This window comes from Diabrotica virgifera, chromosome 8 (assembly GCF_917563875.1).
Source record: "Diabrotica virgifera virgifera chromosome 8, PGI_DIABVI_V3a".
Lineage (NCBI taxonomy): Eukaryota > Metazoa > Arthropoda > Insecta > Coleoptera > Chrysomelidae > Diabrotica > Diabrotica virgifera.
The window spans coordinates 228,429,053-228,451,098 of NC_065450.1; the positions used below are offsets into that span (position 1 = coordinate 228,429,053).

Consider the following 22,046-nt stretch of genomic DNA (forward strand, 5'->3'; position numbering starts at 1 on the left):
ACCCATCATTTTAACAATCAAATAAAACTGATCAATATCACTATTTCCTGGAAACAGAGGATCTCCAGTCATCATCTCAGCGAACAAGCATCCAATCGACCATATATCTATCGGAGTACCGTAATGGGGTTCAGCTACAAGAAGCTCCGGAGCTCGGTACCATCGGGTAGCCACATACTCAGTACAAGCCTCTCCCGTGGAACTGATTAACCTCGCAAAACCGAAATCACATAATTTTACAACACCTAGTGAAGACACCAGGACGTTTTCTGGTTTGACATCTCTATGTACAATCTGAAATTCAAAAAACGTAAATACTCTAAATAGACTATAACTCTCAAGAGATGATTGAAAAATATACTGGGCTGTTCAATGCCAATAAGTTTTGGGGTTCTATAAGAAAAACACAATTTTATCATTTTAAATACACTTTATTATGCAGTTTATTCTTCCTGAACATCAATACACTTGTTCCAATGAGATTCCAATTTACAAATTCCATCCCTGATATGAGAATCTGAGAAAGCTGCAAAATACGCTTACACAGCAATGTTATGACCTCATTTGATGAAAAACGCTTTCTACGCATGAATTTTTTGGGTATTGAAACAGTTGGAAGTCACTAGAGGCCAAATCTGATGCATACGGTGGATGCTCCAACAATTCGGACTTTAATTCATGAATTTTAGCCATTGTTAAAATGCTCATACTAAACGGTGCATTGTCCTGATGAAAGAGGATGTTTTTTTTCTGCAAACAGCCTTATTGAAGCCGCAAAACTTACTGAACAGCCTTATATTCTTTATTTTTTGTTTACTTACATGATTGCTATGACAGTAATTAATTCCCCTGGTCACCTGGAATATCCTTTGCCTACATCGTTCTTCGCCCAATCCTCCCGGCATCTTGTCCAGTTCATCCAATACGGTACCTTCTAAATATTCAAATACTAAGTGAAACCGTTTTTTATGCCTAAAGACCTCTATCATCGCTACCAGATTTTCATGTTTCAGTCTCTGAGGAATAGAAAAGATATATGTATAGGTATAATGGGTCTAGTTAGACTCAAAAATAGGAGTGAGGTTACAATAATTACCATTAAGCTGAAAATTGACAGGATTGTTCAAAATACCATCATAAATGAAATCTAAAAAGTCCTCATAAATCCGACCCGAGCTAAAAAATTTACGCGGGGTCAAAGGTCACCTAATATGGTTTTTAGAGATTTTGAGCGAAACTGTAAGTTTTATCATAAAATTAGTTCTAACAAAAAATGTAGATTAGATAATTATCTATAAAAAATATCTTAACACTTTTTTTCGTAAGAGCCACCGTTTTTGAGATACAACGATTCAAAGAGTTGAAAGAGTTCTAATCGTCATAATATGTATTAGTACACCACGTATATACATCACTAAAGCTCTAATACACGTAAACATAATATTCGATCGCCAACTTAACTTATATTACACATAATAATATAAGATATTATAAATATGATAATTTTTCTACTATATAGCTTAAAGTCTACCAAGGGATGCAATGTACCTATAAGCTGTATTATATTACAGCGCCAACAAAAAAATCTTTACAAAGTGACTGTAACGCGAAAATAATAAGAATTATTATTGAAGTTATACTTCTTTACCGGCGATAGAGGGTGATTTTTTTTATATGTTAAAACCTATCAGCCCGGCGCATGCGCATTATAACTTTGTTCTGATTGGATGTTCAAATGACATGTCAAAAATTATCCGATATGGCAGCTGTGGTTTGGAGGTAAAGGTAAAGGTAAACAAATGTATAATATATTAGTTTTATTGTTGTGAGGACAGAAACAAAAAAGTTTATAATATTGTAGTGACTTTTAAATAGTTTTTAAAAGCAACAGGTACGTAATAATTGTTAATGTATCATGGGTATAAACCTACCTATTTGATCTGCCAAAATACATAGTATGTAATACTTTTATTTATATAATTTGATTACCATCAAAATTTCTATCAATATTCACGTAATATATTGTTTTTTTACTCTATGTTTTGTTGTATTTTTTCAATTCTAAATCATTTCAATTCAAAATTAAAATAATTTGATCAATTTTCAAAATATCAAAATATCACAAGTTTAATCCGTTTAGTTAGTCGATCTTCGTAAATAATGACACATAGTGTCCGTGGCTAAGCGGAGAAGGCAAATGAATTCCAATACCAACCGCTCTTATCAGCGCTGGTTCGAGTCCCAATAGAAACTTTCTTTTTTGTTTTTTTTTAATACATTTTATGATTGTAAGTATATTTATTATATAATTGTATTTTCAGAAAATACGTATTTAAAAAAAAATTCGACAATTAATGTTCAGACATCATTTGTGGCTTGTTTAATGTGTTTGTGTGTGTTTTATTCTTTTATTATTTTAATTTTTGGCACTGTTCTAATAAAAATGTTTGAGAAGTAGTAAGTATAAATTAGTTTAATATTTAAACAAAATATAAATAAAAAGTATATTAATTTCGTTTAAATCATATAATAGAAGTATAACTTCTTACGTGCGCACAAAGTACACACACATTCTTTTTTCAATTTTACGGCTTATTCCCAAAAAAAAATAGTAAAGTGATATGACAAAGTATTAACTTATAATAATTCTTCTTACTTATGCGTCTTATTCAATTTGTAAAAAGATGGGTTTTGTCGGAATAAGCACGTTCTATCGGTACGTCGCGTCGGCTAATCTAATCACTGTACCTATTCTTTTCTCAGAAGGGTTTGAACATAATAATGAAAGCCAACTTTCTAGGCAAAATGTTTATTGCTAAGTATGTACTAATAAACATTTCAATGAATGTGCTGAAGTTTAAAAAAAAACTAATTCAACTCCACAAGAAGTTATTTCCGACGGAATTAGCTTTCTTCCCTCTATGTATGGAGCGCCTAAAAGATAAGTTTCGATAATATGCATGTTTCTTTAAAAATACTAGAAATACTAGAAATAAAAAACAAGTGCAATTATCTTGTCTTCCTCCAACCTCAGCGGCTGCTCATCAACATCTTTTTCGGGTATATTACCAAGTTCAAGTGTGGCTTGGTTATCAGCTAGTTATCAAACATATCCTTCATACATTACCTCATCACTATGAGACTCGCACTAAAACCAACCAACACGTACAATTGGGAAATATTAAAAAATCAATAGGACAGAGATCTGCCATGTATCTTGCTCCAAAAGTATTTAATCACTTGCCGAACATATACAAGATATATTTTAATACTCTTAATCCATTAAGTATGGTAAAATCTATATTCAAAAAGTATGTATTGAACCTTGATCGTAATATTGTACATAAGTTATTTGATTGACTTAACAAGTGAATGAAATTTAAAAAAAAATAAAAAAAATGATAAAAAAAAGAATGTTTGCAATACAGTGGTTTGTTAAATTTACCCAGTTCCTTTATTTATAATATAAAAAAATAAAAGAAAATAAATAATTACATGTAAGATAATAGAATGTTTGTACCTTGGCATTTAGTATACACATACTATATTCAATAACTAAACATTGTCACACACTATCCCCGTGTTCGACCAATAGGTTTTAACGGGTAGTGAGCAAATGTTTCTTTATTTTCCAGGATTAACATGTAAAGTTAAAATGTAGAATGTAATAATGTAAAACGTAGAATATAAAGTTAAAATGTATGTATTTAATTCTTGTACTGTGAAATTAATAAACATTATTATTATTATTATTATTATTATCCAAAAGACTGGGGATGGAAATTAGTCGACAGTTCATTAGAACCAATTCAAACTTTACTCCCCCCTGCGCCGGAGAAACTCCTGAACACTATGTTTTGCAACTGTAAAAAGGGATGTAGCGCTTAATTTGGTTGTAAAAAAGTTGGACTGTTTTGTTCGGTAGCATTCACTAATTGTCAAATCCGGTCGTGCTCCAATGTTGAATCACCAACAATTGAGGATTCATTTGATTCTATCGAGGAGCAATCGATGTGGCATTATTGGGGCAATTTACTTGTACCCAGGATGAACAAGAGGAAGAAGAAGAAGAAGAAGAAGAAGAAGAAGAAGAACAAGGAGAAGAGGAAGCAGAAGTATTAGAAAACTATGAACCAGCTGGACAAAATTCCCTTTTTTTTTAATTTATACCGCTTTTTATAACTTTTATCATTTTTAACACTTGCCAATATCAATTATTCAATAGCTTTAAATTAAACAGAATCATAACAGATCCGTGGAATAGGCCTACTGGGGAAACCACGTAAAAAACGCGCTAAGTCCAATACATCAAATGTGGTGTGGACACGTGTGCGCATATTATGACAATTACAACTTTTTGAATCGTTGCATCTCAAAAACGGTGGCTCTTAGGAAAAAAAGTAATGACATTTTTTATAGATAATTATCTAATATACATTTTTTGTTAGAACTAATTTTATGATTTACCGTTTCGCTGAAAATCGCTAATATTTGGTGACCTTTGACCCGGCGTAAATGTTTTAGCTCGGGTCGGATTTATCAGGACTTTTTAGATTTCATTTATGATGGTATTTTGAACAATCCTGCCTATTTTCAGCTTGATCGTAATTTTTGTAACTTCGGATGCGTACCGGAGTATAAGATAATAGACGAAGCAATAAAGCACTAAAAGGACAAGACGGATTTTAATAAATTTTTTTGCATTCGATTCGTGAATGCACCAGGAAACTTTGTGACCCCGAGCCATGATATACTATTGAAAAACTGCATACAAAAAATGCATTTTTAAAGTGCATCTCAAACAGACAATAAAAAAAATTCAGACCTCGTCAATTATCGGCGGAAATGAGTTCAATTTTGTTACTCGGCGGTTTTTGGGGTCGCTGAAAACGAATATGACGTCAAAAGTGATCTCCGGAGTACCTGTTGCCAAGGGTACCTACTGTTTACCTCGTCATTAAAATTCATTAAAAAATTAGTCCAAAATCATTACTCAGGGGTTTTTGGGGCCGCTAACGACGAATATGACATCGGAAGTGATTTTCGGAGTACTCGGTGCCCACGGTACCTATTGTTTAGCTCTCTTGTGGAGTTTTCGGCAAATTCATTAAAAAATTAGCCAAAAATCATTACTCGGGAGGTTATTGGGTCGCTGACGACGAATATGACATCGGAAGTGATCTACGGAGTACCTTGTACCCAGGGTATGGTACGTTTAGCAGTAAATGGTTGACTTCAATGGTCAATACTTGTACTGGTACTTCAACAGTATAAAAGGCCCGGTTTCAGGTAAAATTTAAATATTATATTTGAATGTTTGTTTTTCTATAATCTTAGCAATTAAAATAGATTTAATTTATTTTGAAACTCGTTTGAAAAGATTAATTTCGGGTATATAAGGCAAAGCAAAATATTTTACATAAGTTTTTTTGTTTTTGTCGTCATAATTATTGTAAATTTTGTGGATTCTTTTCTATATTATAGGAGTACCGTCTAGTCAGTGTTAATTGTCAAAAGACCAACTCTGTATACCTCGGTTGCTTATCGCTTCGGGTGGGTCTTAACAATGGGCCAGGTCAGATAAATTTAATAATATTTACGACCGCACTAATTGAAGTCAACCATTTACTGCTAAACAAACCATACCTACTGTTTACCTCGTTTTCTGGAGTTTTCGGCAAATACATTAAAAAATTAGTCAAATATAATTAGTTACGAGATAAACAGTAGGTACCCTGGGCACCAGGTACACCGGAGATCACTTTCGATGTCATATTCGTCGTCAGAGACCCCAAAAACTCCTAAGTAATGACTTTTAACTAGATTTTTTAATGAATTTGTCAAAAACTCCAGAAAACGAGGTAAACAGTAGGTAGGACACTGGATACCAAGTACTCCGTAGAGCACTTCCGATGTCATATTCGTCGTCAGCGACCCAAAAAACCCCAAGTAATGATTTCTGGCAAATTTTTTAATGAATTTGCCGAAAACTCCATAAGAAGTAAGTACCCTGGGCACCAGGTATTCCGGAGATCGCTTCCGATGTCATATTCGTCGTTAGCGACCCCAAAAACACCCGAATAAATATTGTTGACTAATTTTTTAATAATTTTTTTGCCGAAAACTCCACAAGCCGAGGTAAACAGTAGGTACCTTTGGCACCAGGTACTCCGAAAATTACTTCAGATGTCATATTCGTCGTTAGCGGCCCCAAAAACCCCCGAGTAATGATGTTTGACTAATTTTTAATGAATTTGCCGAAAACTCCACAAGACGTGGTACACAGTAGGTACTCTGGGTACCAGGTACTCCGAAGATCACTTTTGACGTCATATTCGTTCTCAGCGATCTCAAAAACCCCCGAGTAACAAAATTGAACCCATTTCAGCCTATAATTGGCGAGTTCTGAATTTTCTTTATTGTCTGGTTGAGCTGCACTTTAAGAATGCATTTTTTGTATGCAGTTTTTCAATATTATATTATATTTTCAACACAAAAAAATTTTGAAATCACCTTATTTTTTATTCGCTTTAAAAATTTTAAAAGAAAAACAACAAAATGAACAGATAGTAAGACAAAATGAGATAATATAATGAAACAATTAAAAGAAAAATTTCTTGAAACTTCAAAACCGAATGGAAAAATATGAATCTCTCAATTTAGTCTAAAATACTCATTTCTCCAGTGAACAATTAAAACTTTATGTTCAGTTCTAATGTGCTACTGTAAGGTCTTTTTAAAATTGTGTCATTTGAAAATATTTCGTTAGGATCGGCTTTTAAAATACATATTTTTATTTTCCTCGTTAAACTCTATGCACGGTCAAAAAAGGGGACCGGCGGCCCCTTTGGCCGAGGGCCCCGGGGCACTGCCCCGGTTGCCTCAATGGTAGTTACGGCCGCGAATTTACAAAACCTATACCATTTCAGTCATAGCAGCGACTGAATTCGAATAGGGTTTGTATGCAGAATATTAGTTACATATCCTATACTGTTTCAGTCATGCAAGTAAAACTAATCAAATATTTACTTAGTGCATTTATTATTATATCATAAAATTTAGATATGTTTTGAAAATTAAAATTAATAATATATATTTCGATAATATTAAAAATTAAAAACAAATGAGTAATTACTAATGTACGAATATATGTATACAGTATGTCACTGTAAGTTGGAACCATATGGAAAACAGGTCGATTTTTATTTTTAAATTATAATTTTTTTGGCATATATTTCATAGGTACTAGTGACGTCGTCCATCTGAGCGTGATAACGTAATCGATGATTTTTTTAAATAGGAATATGGGTCGTGTGGCACCTCATTTGAAAGGGTGTTTAATTCTCTATTCAGTAATATAAACACAAATATTATTATTTATACAGGGTGGCCAAAAAAACAATTTTTGAATTATATTGATTGACGAAAAAAGAAGAATGTATGCAATTTACTTCAATCAAAATACTTTCTATCGCTGTCAGAAAATAGAAAAAACTGTTTATTTGGGAAATAAACATTGGTTTTTTGCTTAAATTAAATGTTCAAACTGCCAAGAGTTACGTGGGAGGCTGTTTGTGATTTAATTTAAGCAAGGCGGAATGTTTATTTGTGAAATAAACATTTTTTTCTCTATTTATTGATAGCAGTAAAATGTATTTTGAGTTAAATAAATTACATACATTCTTCTTTTTTGCGTCAATTAATTTAATTAAAAAATATTTTTTTGGTCACCTTATATTGGTATACATAATGATATTATTGTTTATATTACTGAACAGAGAATTGAACACACTTTCAAATTAGTTGCCACACGATCCCTATTCCCATTTAACAAAATCATCTATTACGTTATCACGCTTAGATGAATGACGTCACTAGTATGAAATATATGCCAAAAAATTGTAATTTAAAAATAAAATCGACCTGTTTCGGGATTTTTTTCCCAAGTCGTCCATTTTAGATAAAATGAATTTATTCCATAACTTAGCCCCTCTCTGTATAAAGATACTTTACTCTTGACAGAAATTCATATTTTTTGACATCTCTCATATACTATTAATAAAACTTAATATCAGATGATTGCATCTTCGGTTTTAGATCATGCAGAACTTTTTATGAAGAATATCTTTTTTGCGTAAAATCGTTAATAAAAAATTTTTCCATATGGTTCCAACTTACAGGGACATACTGTATATATTCATACATTAGTAATTATTCATTTGTTTTGAATTTTTAATATTATCCAAATATATACTATTCATTTTAATTTTCAAAACATATCTAAATTTTATGATATAATAATAAATCCACTTAGTAAATATCTGATTAGTTTTACGTACATGACTGAAACAGTATAGATATTTACTCAATAATAATTAAAAATTTCGTTTGCAAATCCTACACCAATACAGTTAATTTCTAGACCGAAATAGTATAGGATATGTAACTAATATTCTGCATACAAACCCTATTCGAATTCAGTCGCTGCCATGACTGAAATGGTATAGGATATGTAACTAATATTCTGCATACAAACCCTATTCGAATTCAGTCGCTGGCATGACTGAAATGGTATAGGTTTTGTAAATTCGCGTTACGGCCCTGTCAGTGCTTTATTGCTTCGACTATAAATATATAAATGTTCTATCAAGAACAATGACTATGCAAAGCACAATCACATATTTGGACCCCAGTCATGGTGGAATCTGCGCGAAGAGAGCAAATCAGAAACAAGACCCGATACAGTCACAACATAAAGACAACTGAAAACAACAGAGATAAGAGTACTGAGAAAAATTAAGGGAAATATGCTGAGAGATCGAAAGAGGAGTGACGTTAGAAGAAAATGTACAGTGTATAAACGAAGGACCACTAAATAGAAAAAAAAAGAATGGAATAACCACATAAGCAGAATAGGAGAGACAGGTGTGGTTAAGATAGCAAGAGATAAATCACCAATAGGTAGAAGTATCGTCCGATCTCGCAAAAGATGTGTAACGGTCCACCCGTTATAATATAATTTTAGCTCTTTAATTATTTTTTATAATTATTTTCTCTTGACCTCCCAATTAATTTCTGTAACTTTCTCGTAAAGGACCACTTATGTGACGTCACACGTCGACGTCTGCGGAACATTGTAGAATCGTTCCGTGACATTTAATTCATGTTCTGTGGTCGTTTGAGATGCTCCTCTTGGAAGGTGAGGGAGAAGTTCCGTGGCACGTGGCACTTGTGGTTGGAGATTCAACGAGCATGGATGGGTGGCGTGTGCAAATAGTAGGTCAAATTTAGAGGTTAGACCTCCAATATGTGAATTTTGGAGTTTGGATCACCAAAAACTTATTTGTGGAAGGAATAAGTAATTAATCCAATGGGATTTCTGCACAACATCATCGTATCACACGCCACCCATGTGAGAACTTAAAACACCTCGAAACACCGTGAGGCCAATCTATAACCATAAGTCGCCAGGGAATACATCTTTTTGGGAACAAGCTATGGGAGCGTTCCAGCTCAATTTTCGTCTTGGCACCTGGGCCTACAGGAGTCATGGGGTCGCACCATCCTGGTGCATCATTTTCTAGGATGCAACCGCAACCTCGTTTGGGAACATTTAGTGAGGTGTTGTAGTAACTATTGGTTTTTTTATATTTCAGACTATCTGTTAAATACACTGTTTTTTTTTCCAGATTTAGGTTACCTCTGGTTTTTTTTTTGACATATTTGTATATTAGATTATTTGGTTCCCAAACTTTGTATCTACGGTAACTTCTTGTGCACAGGAATAAGCCTAGAGAAAATTAGGTTTTTAATACTTTATTATTGCTTTGATATTGATTTATGTAGTTCGGGTAAATTTATTTTTTAATATTCCTAGCTTGTTTCCCAAATATTTTACTGTTATTCGCTTTATTCCATTTGTTCGGTTAATTTAGGTCATCGTCGGTATTTATCTCAACTTCATTTCTACTTTAGTCAATTGTATATTTAACTTTATTTATTCATTATTGTATTTTCCCTTAGTGAGGCTTGGGCCTATTTATTTGTATTATTTTCATCTTTGTCGGTTTCAATTCAGTTGTACGTAGCAGGCGTACTATAACCATTTGGTAGAAGACTTATGTAATTTTGTACCCTATATATATGTAAGAGATATTAAGTTTATAACAGATAACATTATTGTTGTTATCTTTAAAATATATATAGCTTCTTGTATAACTTATGTCATTTTAGAGTTACATGATATATGCTTGTCTAACTCAGAGATTATTAAAAATCTAGTAGTTATTTTAATAAATATTTATTTATTTTGTATATCATGAATTTTGCTACTCCTTTATGTTCATTATTACAGGTTTAATATATTTAATATTTGAAAGCAGTGTAAGATACCTGGGAAAATGATCGAAGATCATTTTCATGGCGCCCATGATTAGTTAGTTTTATTTATTTTGTTCGTTTTTAGTCATTAGTCATCTCCATTCATTTTCAGTACATTATTCTTATTTTATTATTTCATCTTTTAGTCATCATTACTATCTATATAGAGCTACTGTTCTTCGACAGGCATGCAAACGAGCCGTATCCATCCTTGAGTGTCAAGTTGCTCTCTTGCATCTATAGCTAGCCAACTCTATTCAGTTTGCCTCTGTCTCTTCCCACTTCTATTTCTATCCCTTCTAATTCCCCTTTCTTCAGTACTACTGCACTTTAGTAGTATTTTTTATTTTTTCCTATTGCGGCTTCTCAACGTAGAAGCCACTTCACCCTTTCTTTACACACCCCACATTCTCTTCTTTTCAGCCACACATATTTAGTTACCTTAGTTCTTTTTTTTTCCTTACTTCTGTTGGAGTACCTATATCTTTCTTTTTACTTTCACTCCAACAGAAGTTTTCTTCTTTTTGTTACAGATGGAGTGAAAACCTTCCATAGATGTTCCTTCATAGAAAACGTTCCAATGAACAAACATAATTGTTTATAAAGAGGAAGAAGCAGAAAAATAATTAAACAAACTGAAACCTGAAAGGTACCTGATCCCGATAACATTCACAGTGTAATTGTGATGCTCTTGGAAAAAGACAACCTAGATCTCCTTACAAAATCTTTAAGAATATAAAGATACAAAACTTGCAAAACTTTTAGCCAAGATTGGCTCACATCTAAGGTGACTGTCATGGTTAGTCTCATCTTTTATATGTCATGCAAGTATGGATCTGAAAGACATGAATAAAATCTTACCTTAAGCATTCGAATTTCCCTAAGCGCCATTTTTCTGATTGTGGCATCTTCTTCAGTCTCCAGAAATTTCTTAATAGCTACAATTTGATCGGTTTCCCGATGTCTACATTTCATCACCAAGCCATAAGAACCTTCGCCAACGATTGCCAAATGTTCGTATTTTTCCATTTTCTACTATCCTTTAAAAATGTACATGTCGATCTAAAACAATTATTAAATCACAACATTAGAAGTTTAAATGTCTTTATTATTTTTATGAAGAAAGTATAGTGTATAGTCTACATATATTGTAGACGCTTAAAGGCCTCGGCATTTGATACCTTCCTGTTTACAATCGAGCGGATTCAGTTGCGGATTGTTGTTATCCGATAAGCAACAGTGGATGACAGAAGAGATATTGAATTTAATGGATGCAAGAAGAAAATATAAGAATGCTAATCTGACAGAATACAAAAAGCTAAACAGTATGATTCGAAGAAAAATAAGATCAGCTAAATCAGAGTGGCATAAACAACAATGTAAAGAAATTGAGAACTACGAGCGTATCTATGACGCATTCAATATGCACAAAAAACTTAAAGAAGTTGCAGGACCGAATAAAAAATGTAATCCTCCACTAATCGAAGATAAAAACGGAAAAATTATAATCGATATCGAAGGTCAACTAATACGATGGACAGAATATATAAAGAAATTATTCGATGATGAAAGAAGCGAACTAAAAACGCTAAGTGACATAAGCGGTCCTCCAATAACTAAGGAAGAAGTGCAATACGCTATAAAGAACGCAAAAAACGGCAAGGCGATCGGACCAGATGGGATTTACGTAGAAACACTAAAGCTTTTAGGTGCCGAGGGCATTAAGATACTTACGAAATTGTTCAACTTAATCTACGAAAGCGGAAAAATTCCTAAAGATTGGCTTAAATCCTCATTTGTTGTACTAAAAAAAAACACAGAGCCACAAAATGCAGCGACTATCGCACCATCAGCCTAATGAGTCATGTATTGAAAACGTTTCTCAGAATAATTCATCAAAGAACATATAGAAAAATTGAGGAAAGAATCTCAAGTACTCAATTCGGTTTTCGCTGTGGCCTTGGAACGCGTGATGCATTATTCGTAACCCAAGTTTTAATTCAAAGATGCAGAGATGTAAATCGGATCATGACGTTTTCATGTGCGCGATTGATTTTGAAAAGGCCTTTGATAAAGTTCGCCATGAAAAAATGCTACATATTCTCAAAACTACCGGTCTGGACGGTAGGGACATTAGAATAATCGCAAATTTGTATTGGGGCCAGGCTGCATGTATTAGGAATGCGAATCAGTGCTCTGAAGAAGTAAAAATCAAGCGCGGAGTTCGACAAGGCTGTATATTGTCACCAATGTTGTTTAATCTTTACGCTGAAACAATCTTAAATGAAGTGTTGGAAAACGCAAAAGAGGGAATACTCATTAATGATATGCTTATGAACAATATCAGATACGCAGATGACACCTTGTTGCTGACTGGATCAATTGAACATCTTCAAGCGTTATTGAACCGAATGGTGGCATTCTGCGCGATATATGGACTCAAACTCAAAGCAAGAAAAACAAAGTTTATGGTTATTAGTAAACAGGCAGCCATAAATAATAATAACTATAACGTAACAATCGGTAATGACTCAATTGAACGAGTAAGTAATCTTGTATATCTGGGTACTCATATTAATGAAATCTGGAACCCTAGTACAGAAATAAAAAGTAGAATTGCCAAAGCAAGAACAAGTTTTATGAAATTTAAGAAAATCCTGTGCAGTCATGATCTAAATTTGGAACTTCGTGTAAGAATGGTCCGATGTTATATATTCCCAGTACTACTTTACGGGGTTGAAGCATGGACACTGACAGAATCACTTTTAAAAAACCTAGAAGCATTTGAAATGTGGGTCTACCGCCGTATTCTGAAGATCAGTTGGGTAGAAAGAGTCACAAACGAAAGGGTTTTGCAACGTTTGAATAAAAGTTGCGAAGTAGTGAACACGGTTAAAAGGCGCAAATTGGAATACTTTGGTCATATAATGCGTCACCCAGAAAAATATGACATACTTCACCTTGTCATGCAAGGTAAAATAATGGAAAAAAGAAGTGTGGGCCGCCGTACAACTTCTTGGCTCAAAAACCTACGCCAATGATTTGGGAAAACTAGCACTGAACTATTTCGTGCGGCTGTAAATAAGACAATGGTTGTTAATATGCTGGGCAACATGAAAGCCAACGATCGACAAGCGGTCTCGGCACCTTAAGAAGAAGAAGAGTTATCCGTCATTATTACTGTATCATCTGCAAACGTAAGTTATTCGAAATTTCTCCATTGATAGATATATCCTCTATTGAATCTGAGAGCGCTTCTTTAAATATTCAGCCCTGTGATGAATCACCGAAGTTATTTTTAACGTTTGCGTTAAAGTTAAAATAACTCTCGACAGATAAAAAAAACGATAAAATCTTTTATAAAAGGTATATTTGTTAAAATCCCTAAAAAGGGCTATATCACAGAACAGAACTAGTTTTCGATCGGATGACCGATCATCATCAGTGTTTACGTGAATCTAACATGCTAATCACCAAAATAAAAAATATGTGAGTAAAAACCCTTTATAATTGATCCGTCATAGGAACATATATGAAAGATGTGAAATTAAACATGAATGTTTAAAATATCCAATGTTTTATGCTCTAGGTACCATTGAGCTCGAGTTTGGCTTGTTCACATCATGACTATATGGTAGCAAGTGACTGGAGACTTCAGTTAAAATAAAGAAGTACACAATTTTTAATTTTGTACTGCTTTAAATTTGATATTAAATTAATAAAATACCGCACAAAATCCTAGAACAACCTGAAGCAGCGTTCTTCGTTGAATATTCACTTGATTTCTATCTAAAAACAAGTCAAAAGATGAAACTAACCTTACAAATCATTACATAACTACAAAGTATATCGCGTTATAAAGTGACAGTTGATATATCAGGTAACTCAAGAACTGTCAAGAAATAACGCAAGTAGTTAAGTTACATATAATCCATCACACCAATTCGACGATTGTAACTTAACTACAGGATAACTTTACGTTATATTTAACGTGAGTGATTCATCACAGGGCTGAATGCTTCACTGTAGACATTGAAAAGTAGTGGGACCATCATGCAACCCTGCAACAAAGTATTGCTTGTGGCCATACCATCTATAAAGCCAAAATGTATGTCACTAATTTCATATTCAAGAGTTTAAACACTTCAAAAATGATTTAATTTAACATTTCTTGGATAACACCCCTTAATAGCACAAAAAAGAAAAGAAAATGCCTAGATATAAACTATACAATTCAAGATAATAAGCTTTCGTGTGGACTGTTATCGCCTTTTATTAAATATGTAAATATAATTTGTAGTTACTATTGAGTCGGCCGTTAGTTTCCCGCGAAACAACAAAATTTCTGTTGTTTGGTGCGTAGGAGTGAATATTTTAACCTAATTGCCTAATTTAGAACTTTCCTATTACGCTATAAATATACTCAAACCAACTATTTATAGTATCTTTGTTATATTTTCGTGCGTGAAAAGAATACCTGCTCCGAAGTACATATTTAAATTTTTAACGACTTTCCAGAACGGTATTTTCTTAATGCCAGTTTTGATCGAGACCAAAAAGAGAAGAAAACGGATTGATAAATAGAAGAATTAAGTTGAAAATATCTTTGAAAGAAAAAAAGACACACAGGAACAGGGGTAGATTCAGATTGTGACATTTTAGGTGCACTTATATAATTTCTTAATGGAAAATTACAAACTTGTTCTGCCTATGCCTCTTTCACCAGATTTGATTTCGTCTTCTTCCCTTATTCCTTCCACTGGTTTTACAAAACTGATTTTAATAATTTTAAACTTTTTCGTTACTTCACTCATCCATCTAAGCATTCTCATTTCCACTAAAAACATTCGTTTTCTTCTTCTTACGCTGCCTTATGCCGTTGCGGATATTAAAGATTAATATGGTTATCGTTACCTTGTCTGTAGCCACTAGAGAGAGTCTGTAATCACTAGAGAGCGCGTTCCCAGGTGGCGGATAGGGGAATCCCTCACCAGCTGCGGCTGGCGGGTAGATTGGAGATAAAATACCACTCGCGGACCAACAGACAGGGCAGATAGTGCTTTTGAGCTGTAATAGAAGCAAACTGTCTTAAAGAAGGAATACTCCAGAATTAAAGCCTTTCCTGCAAGTATTGGGGGTTGAGGCATCGGAGTAACTCATGGTACTCGGAAAAAAGCAACAAAACTGTAACATAATAAATTCCCATCTATGATAAATGGAACGAGCGCTTCGAAATACTTTTAAATGAAGACAGACCGTACTTCAAAGATAACAACGAAACTCATAATATAAATATCCCAGCCATTAACACACAATGTACATAAGGTCAACAATATAGCTCTCATTAGCTACGACAATGATGTTCCTTAAATAAAGACCACTCAAGAATCACACTTAATAAGATGCGTAAAGTGCTCTGCAATCTCTTCCTCGATATCCATGCAACATCCATGACATGATACATGTATTCTCGGCTTTGCTTTACACAGCATAAGCGTGGACTCTACGGAACGAAGCGCGGAACCTACAAATATGGATGGGAATGACGTCAACAGGTAGAACTTCAGAGCAGAAGTAAGATAGAGTAATGTGGTCCAAGGTGATAGCCAACAAGAGTGTTGAATATAGCAAGCCATTAGTCCTGATATTTGTTGACTACGAAAAAGCTACATCCATCAAAATGCGACAGCAAGCGTGAAACTGGCAGATAAAAAGACCAACGCATTTAAAATAAAACGGGGAGTGCGACAGGGAGACATAATTTCGCCAAAATTGTTTACAACATTATTAGAGCATATTTATGTTTAAGAACGCAAGTCTGAGTGAAAAAGGAATTAATATGTTTGTTCTAGCAAACAGTCAAACTAGTCAGAAACCGTCAGCAAACAGTTGGTCAGTGAGAGAACATAATACAGTCACCAGTGCTATTCCCTCTACTCGCGCTGGTCGACTATTCGCTGATGGTTTCAAACCGTTTGAAACTGATGCTAGAACAAACCTAATGTCAACGGAGAAATACTTAGTCATTTGAGGCTCGGTGACGATATTGTTCTTTTTGCTGACAGCATCGATAATGCAGTATCGCAACTGGAGAAACTATACCTAGCCTCCTTACAAGTTGGATTACCTAAGAATCAACCATACAAAAACACAAATCATGACAAATCTTATGTTAAGCGAAAAGATTTCAGTAAATGGAATGCATATTGAAGAAACCACCTCTTATAAGTACTTAGGGTATGAGATAGGTACGCATAGGAAGAGATAATCAAACGTGACCCAATTGGGTGGCATTCGGCAAGCTGAGCTATGTCCTTAAGTCAGAACTGCCTAGGAGTCTCAAAAGAAAAGTCTTTGATCAGTGCGTGTTGCCAGTACTTACATATGGTGCAGAAACTTTAACAATAACCAAAAAAATAAGAAATAAAATTTGTGTTACCCAAAGAGCCATGGAACGCTCGATGTTAGGCATTTCTCGTAGGGATCGAATCACGAACAAGGAAATACGGAGAACAGGAGTGGCAGATGACGTAAAAAGAATTATGACCCTAAAGTGGAACTGGGCAGGGCACATAGCTAGAATGTCTGATAACAGATGGACACAGCGAATAATACACTGGAGACCAAGACAAGAAGCATATCGGAGTAGAGCTCGTCCACTAACACGTTGGTTTGATGACATAAAACGGATCGACAAAAATTGGATGAAAACAGCAGAAAACAGAAATACATGGAAAATACTGAGGGAGACTTATATCCAGCAGTGGATAGATCCGGGATAAATGATGATAATGATGAAAATACAAGCTGCAAACAATTGTGTGACACCCTATTTATGTTTTGTTTGTTTTAGATTTAATTTTTATTTACACAATATCGAACTAGTCTACTAATTTATTCATGTCAGCTGTCTGCTTTATTAATGGCTGGAAAATATTTACCTCCGTCTCTAGGGTTCAATGTTGTTCGCGTGTATGGATAGAGACTATTACATTTTTTATGAAAATTGAAATTTAATAACAAAGGCAACAACCCTATGTGTTCATTATTAAGGGTATTGTGAAGTTTCATATACAGTAATAACCAGCAAAATAATGCAAAAGATGGAAAACATGATAGGTACGTTGTGAAATAAAAAGATATGAAACTAGTAAAGGTGGGAAATTATCGGTATAAACCTATAATTTACACTACCACTATGGATAGTTTCCACCTTTAGACGTTAGCTAGTTGACTTCATAATCATAATTCTACGGTTGACTTCATAATCATGATTCTTCAGTAATAATTCCACGTTCATAACCTAGTTTTATGTATGTTTTCTTCTTCTTTGTTTTATTATTCTCTCTCTGTTTGGCATGGTTTAAAATCATGTATGGCAAAGGAGCTTTCAATTTTTGTGTAAAGAAAATATGTTTTTGGACATTCATATTATCTTTCTTGAAAGTCCACTTGTGACATCGTCACATCTGGATAGTTTAATGGATTATTCAGTTATTATAGTTGTTGCTGTCAGCTTCTTCTAGACCTCTGGTCTTCTTGTTTTTCTTCTTAGCCTTCTATCGTCCATTTTTGTACATATGCCTCTCCCCACTCCTTCCATCGATCTCTATCCTGAGCAACATACTTCCAATGTGTTCTGACTATTTTTTTCATGTCATCTATCCATCTCATATGTGGTCTTACTCTTGGTCGTCTACCTTTGCAAGGCCTCCAATGTTCTATTGTGGCGTTTCAACGTTGGTCTTTTTGTCCAGCAGTGTAGCCTGCGAAGCTCCATTTGAACTGGCAATTGTTGTTGTTATATCCTCGACTTTTGTTTTTGATCTTACCTAGTCGTCCCTATCTGACAATTATTGTATACCTAACATTGCTTTTTCCATTGTTTTTCATACGAAGGATGCACTGGTCGAACACTTTGTTCCGCAAGTATTAAGGTATTTTGTTGCGGTTTTTAAGTATCCAACTTGGGCACAATCTTCTTCTTTAAGTGCAATCTTCGCGACGGAGGTCAGCAATCATCATAGCTATTCGGATTTTAGAGATGGCTACTCTGAAAAGTTCATTTGATGTACATCCGTACCATTTTCTCAGGTTGCGCAGCCACGATATTCTGCGTCTCCCTATGCTTCTTTTTCCTTGAATCTTTCCCTGCATAATTAATTGGAGCCAGTTGTATCTCTCTCCATGTGTAATATGTCCGAGATATTCCACTTTTCTTATTTTGATGGTATTTAAGATTTCCATTTCTTTATTCATCTTTCTCAGAACCTCTTTGTTTGTGACGTGTTCTGTCCACGATATTTTCAGAATTCTTCTATACACCCACAGTTCGAATGATTCTAGATTTTTTATTGATGCAGCATTCAAGGTCCAAGCTTCCATTCCATAAAACAAAGTCAAGAAAACGTAGCACCTAGCCAACCTAACTCTTAGCTCCAACTTCAAATCTCTTGTGCAGAGCACTTTTCTCATTTTGTTAAAGTTTGCTCTAGCCTTCTTTATTCTGGTTTTGATTTCCTGTAAGTAATCTCCTGTGCTCCAAGATATGCATATTGGTCGACTCGTTCGTTATTGGATCCGTTTATGAAGAGATTTTCTTTATTTCTTTGAGTTTTTGATATTCTCATGAACTTCTTCTTGACGTTCATTGTTAGCCCGTATTCTTGTCCAAAATACGCTATCCTGGTCACCAGCCTCTGAAGATGCAAAATATTTTCAGCTAAGATGACAGTGCCATCCGCATATCTAAAGTTGTTAATGGGAACTCCATTTACATTTATTCCAGCTGTTTCACCCTCAAGAGCTTTTTTCAAGATCTCTTCCGACTAAGCATTAAAAAGAATTGGTGATAACACGCATCCCTGTCTCACTCCACGTCTGATTTCAATTTTCTCTGAGTTGATCGTTAACACGTACTTTTGCTCGTTGCTTATAGTATAAATTCGATATAATCCTGAGGTCATTGTAGTATATCATCTTTGAGACACAATAAACGGGAACATTTAATATATTTAATAAACAGGTCAATACATTTAAGTACATGGGATGTTGGATTGACAGTAGCCTAAATCCTTATCCAGAAATAATATCGAGAATAGAACAGGCCAGAAAATCTTAAAGAAATAAAAAGACTGCTGTGTGATTAATGAAATGCTACGTCTGGTCGACTCTTCTCTATGCAGTTGAGGCGTGGACCCTTAAAACATCAACCGTAAATTAAATATATTGGAGGCCTTTAAAAAGTGGATCTACCGGAGAATTCTCAAAATTTCATGAGCATCGCATACCTCAAACGAAGAAGTGCTGAATAGAATAAGCAAAAAACGAGAACTTTTCAACACAGTGAGAATTAGAAAAACATCGTACATAGGCCACATAGTGAGAAATTCTTTTTCTTTTTTTAGTGCCTATTCGTTTCGAATATTGGCGATCATTCTGGCTATAATTATTTTATTAACTGATGCCTTAAATAGATTAGTTGTTGTTGTGGAGAACTATTTCCTCAGGTTTTTTAACCATGATATTCTTCTTCTCCCAATTCCTCGCTTTCTGAATACTTTACCTTGAAGGATTATCTTCAGTAATCTGTATTTAGTGCCGTTTCTCATTATGCGTGTCCGAGATATTCTTTCTCCTTTTAATGGTATACACCACCTCTCTTTCTTTGCCCACTCTTCGTAATACGGTCTCGTTGGTTATCTTGTCCGTCCATGATATCCGTATGATTTGCCTGTATAGCCACATCTCGAAGGCTTCAAGATTGCTTCAGTGAGTGTCCAGGATTCAACTCCGTAATATAATATTGAGAAGATATAACATCGTAGGAGCCTTATTTTTATCTCCAGATTAAGGTTGCGGCTTTTAAAGAGTTTGGCCATGTTATTGAATCTACTCCTAGCCTTCTCTATTTTACATTTAGTGAGAAATAATAAGTACCAATATGCTCATCTAATAGTGAACAGAAAGATCGAGATAAACAGAGGACTATAACGGAAAAGACTAGCATGGGTTAGAAACATTCGACAATGGACATGGTTAAATCTTGAAGAGCTAATAAGAACAGCTGAAGACAGCTGTTCGTATGAATAGAAGTAGGCAATCTCCATTGAATAGAGGGCCGTTTAAGAAGAAGTTCCTTTGTTGAAAAAGTTTTCCTGATACTGCATTTAAAAAATATTGAACGTTTTCCAAGGAATATATTGTTATATAATTTTATGGGAAAAATTTAGAAAATTAAATTATGTCAGAGACCACGAGATCATAGATTTTCATCGCCCTGTATAGGTATGACCAAAAAATTGAAGGGCTTATTGTTATATAGTGATACAATTATTGTAAATAGTATAATTTAGTTAGTAAAGAGTGTTTTCGCTGAAAGTGAAAATCTTTAGGTGGTTTGTTAATGGTTCTCTGAACGGACTTATACAATTATGCGGTAGGATTAGAAAGTGCATTTATTTCGCTTTCAAATGGACAATAGGACGTTTATAAATGTTTCTTGGAAGGATAGACAGTAAACAAAATTATTGAGTTTTAGAATGTAAAGTTTTTTGTTTAGCATGTAGAAAAACAAGAGTAATTATGGTGTCTCCTAGAATTTTGACAAAACGGAAAAGTTATATGTATACAAAAATAATTGTTCTTAAGAAATGAAAGTATGGATGTAATGTGTAGAGAGGATGGTTTGTGATTGGCGAGAAAGACGGATGGTGGGGATGAGAGTGTTGAATCTGAGTTTGAGGAAAAAAAAAAAGAGGCACTGTGTAAAGAAGATCTGAAGAGACCAGTCCAGTTTTTGAAAAGTAGTAAGTTTGTGTAAAGTGGTGAAGTTGGTGGCCGTGATAAGCAGAATCGTATTGAAACAAATCGTTGATCGAGTTGAGAAGTTCAATCTCCTCGTGTCCGAAGAGATTCCAGTTTTCTGTCTGAAACGAGTAGCCGGGTTATATCAGTGTGCACAAGATATCGAGCAGAGAGAAAATTGAGGAGAGATTACGAGCGAGTGCTGTTGTTTATTTGTGAAACAGTGTGTACGAGAAGGACCGTCATAGCATTCAAGGAGCACGTGTGGGAGAATCCAGGACTACACAATCCATAAGAGGAAGGAAAGAAGAGAAAAAAAGGTTAGTCAAATTATTTGTAAAACGGAGAGAGTGTTGTATACCACATACCATATTTTTTTTGTTATTGAACAGTTCTACAGCATAACATAGTCTTTAATAAATTCAAAGAATAAATAAGAAATCTATTCAAAAGGAGAAAATTAAATTTTGTTTTTTTTTGTATAGGTAATACTAAGTACAGTTTACCGAATCATTTAAATAAAATTTTTGTAAAAAAAGGAGATAGCAGAATTAAAGATAAATGTATTAGATAAGAAATAGTAACAACAAATAGCATTCATTCAAATCTTATATTTATGGTATTTTGGATAAATAAATAATATTTCTAGTTTTATATGTCATTGAGTATATTTATTTTCCCTGTTTTGTCCTGGAAGAAGTAAACAACCAGAGATGCTAGAAGCCACAAACTAAAGGTAATAAATTAAAATAAATTAGCCCTGATAATAAATCTTATCTGCGGAGAGTTTTATTTAACTTTAGTTTTGTTTCCATAAGTAGTGATTAATATAATTGGTTAATTAATTGAAATTAGAATAT

The 22,046-nt window shown here is 34.1% G+C and overlaps 1 protein-coding gene across 6 annotated transcripts in view; it reads right to left on the reverse strand.

Moving 5' to 3' along the window:
* Window positions 1-22,046, reverse strand: part of LOC114337860 (cyclin-dependent kinase-like 4) — an 86,581-nt gene that overhangs the window by 22,994 nt on the left and 41,541 nt on the right. For all 6 annotated transcript variants that reach the window (XM_028288408.2, XM_050659757.1, XM_050659754.1 and 3 more), the window contains exons 2-4: window positions 11,242-11,442; window positions 822-1,016; window positions 3-294 (exon numbers count right to left, since the gene is read on the reverse strand). In XM_028288408.2, the coding sequence (XP_028144209.1) occupies window positions 3-294; window positions 822-1,016; window positions 11,242-11,409 (655 nt within the window). In that variant the 5' untranslated portion in view covers window positions 11,410-11,442. The remainder of the gene's footprint in view (window positions 1-2; window positions 295-821; window positions 1,017-11,241; window positions 11,443-22,046) is intronic.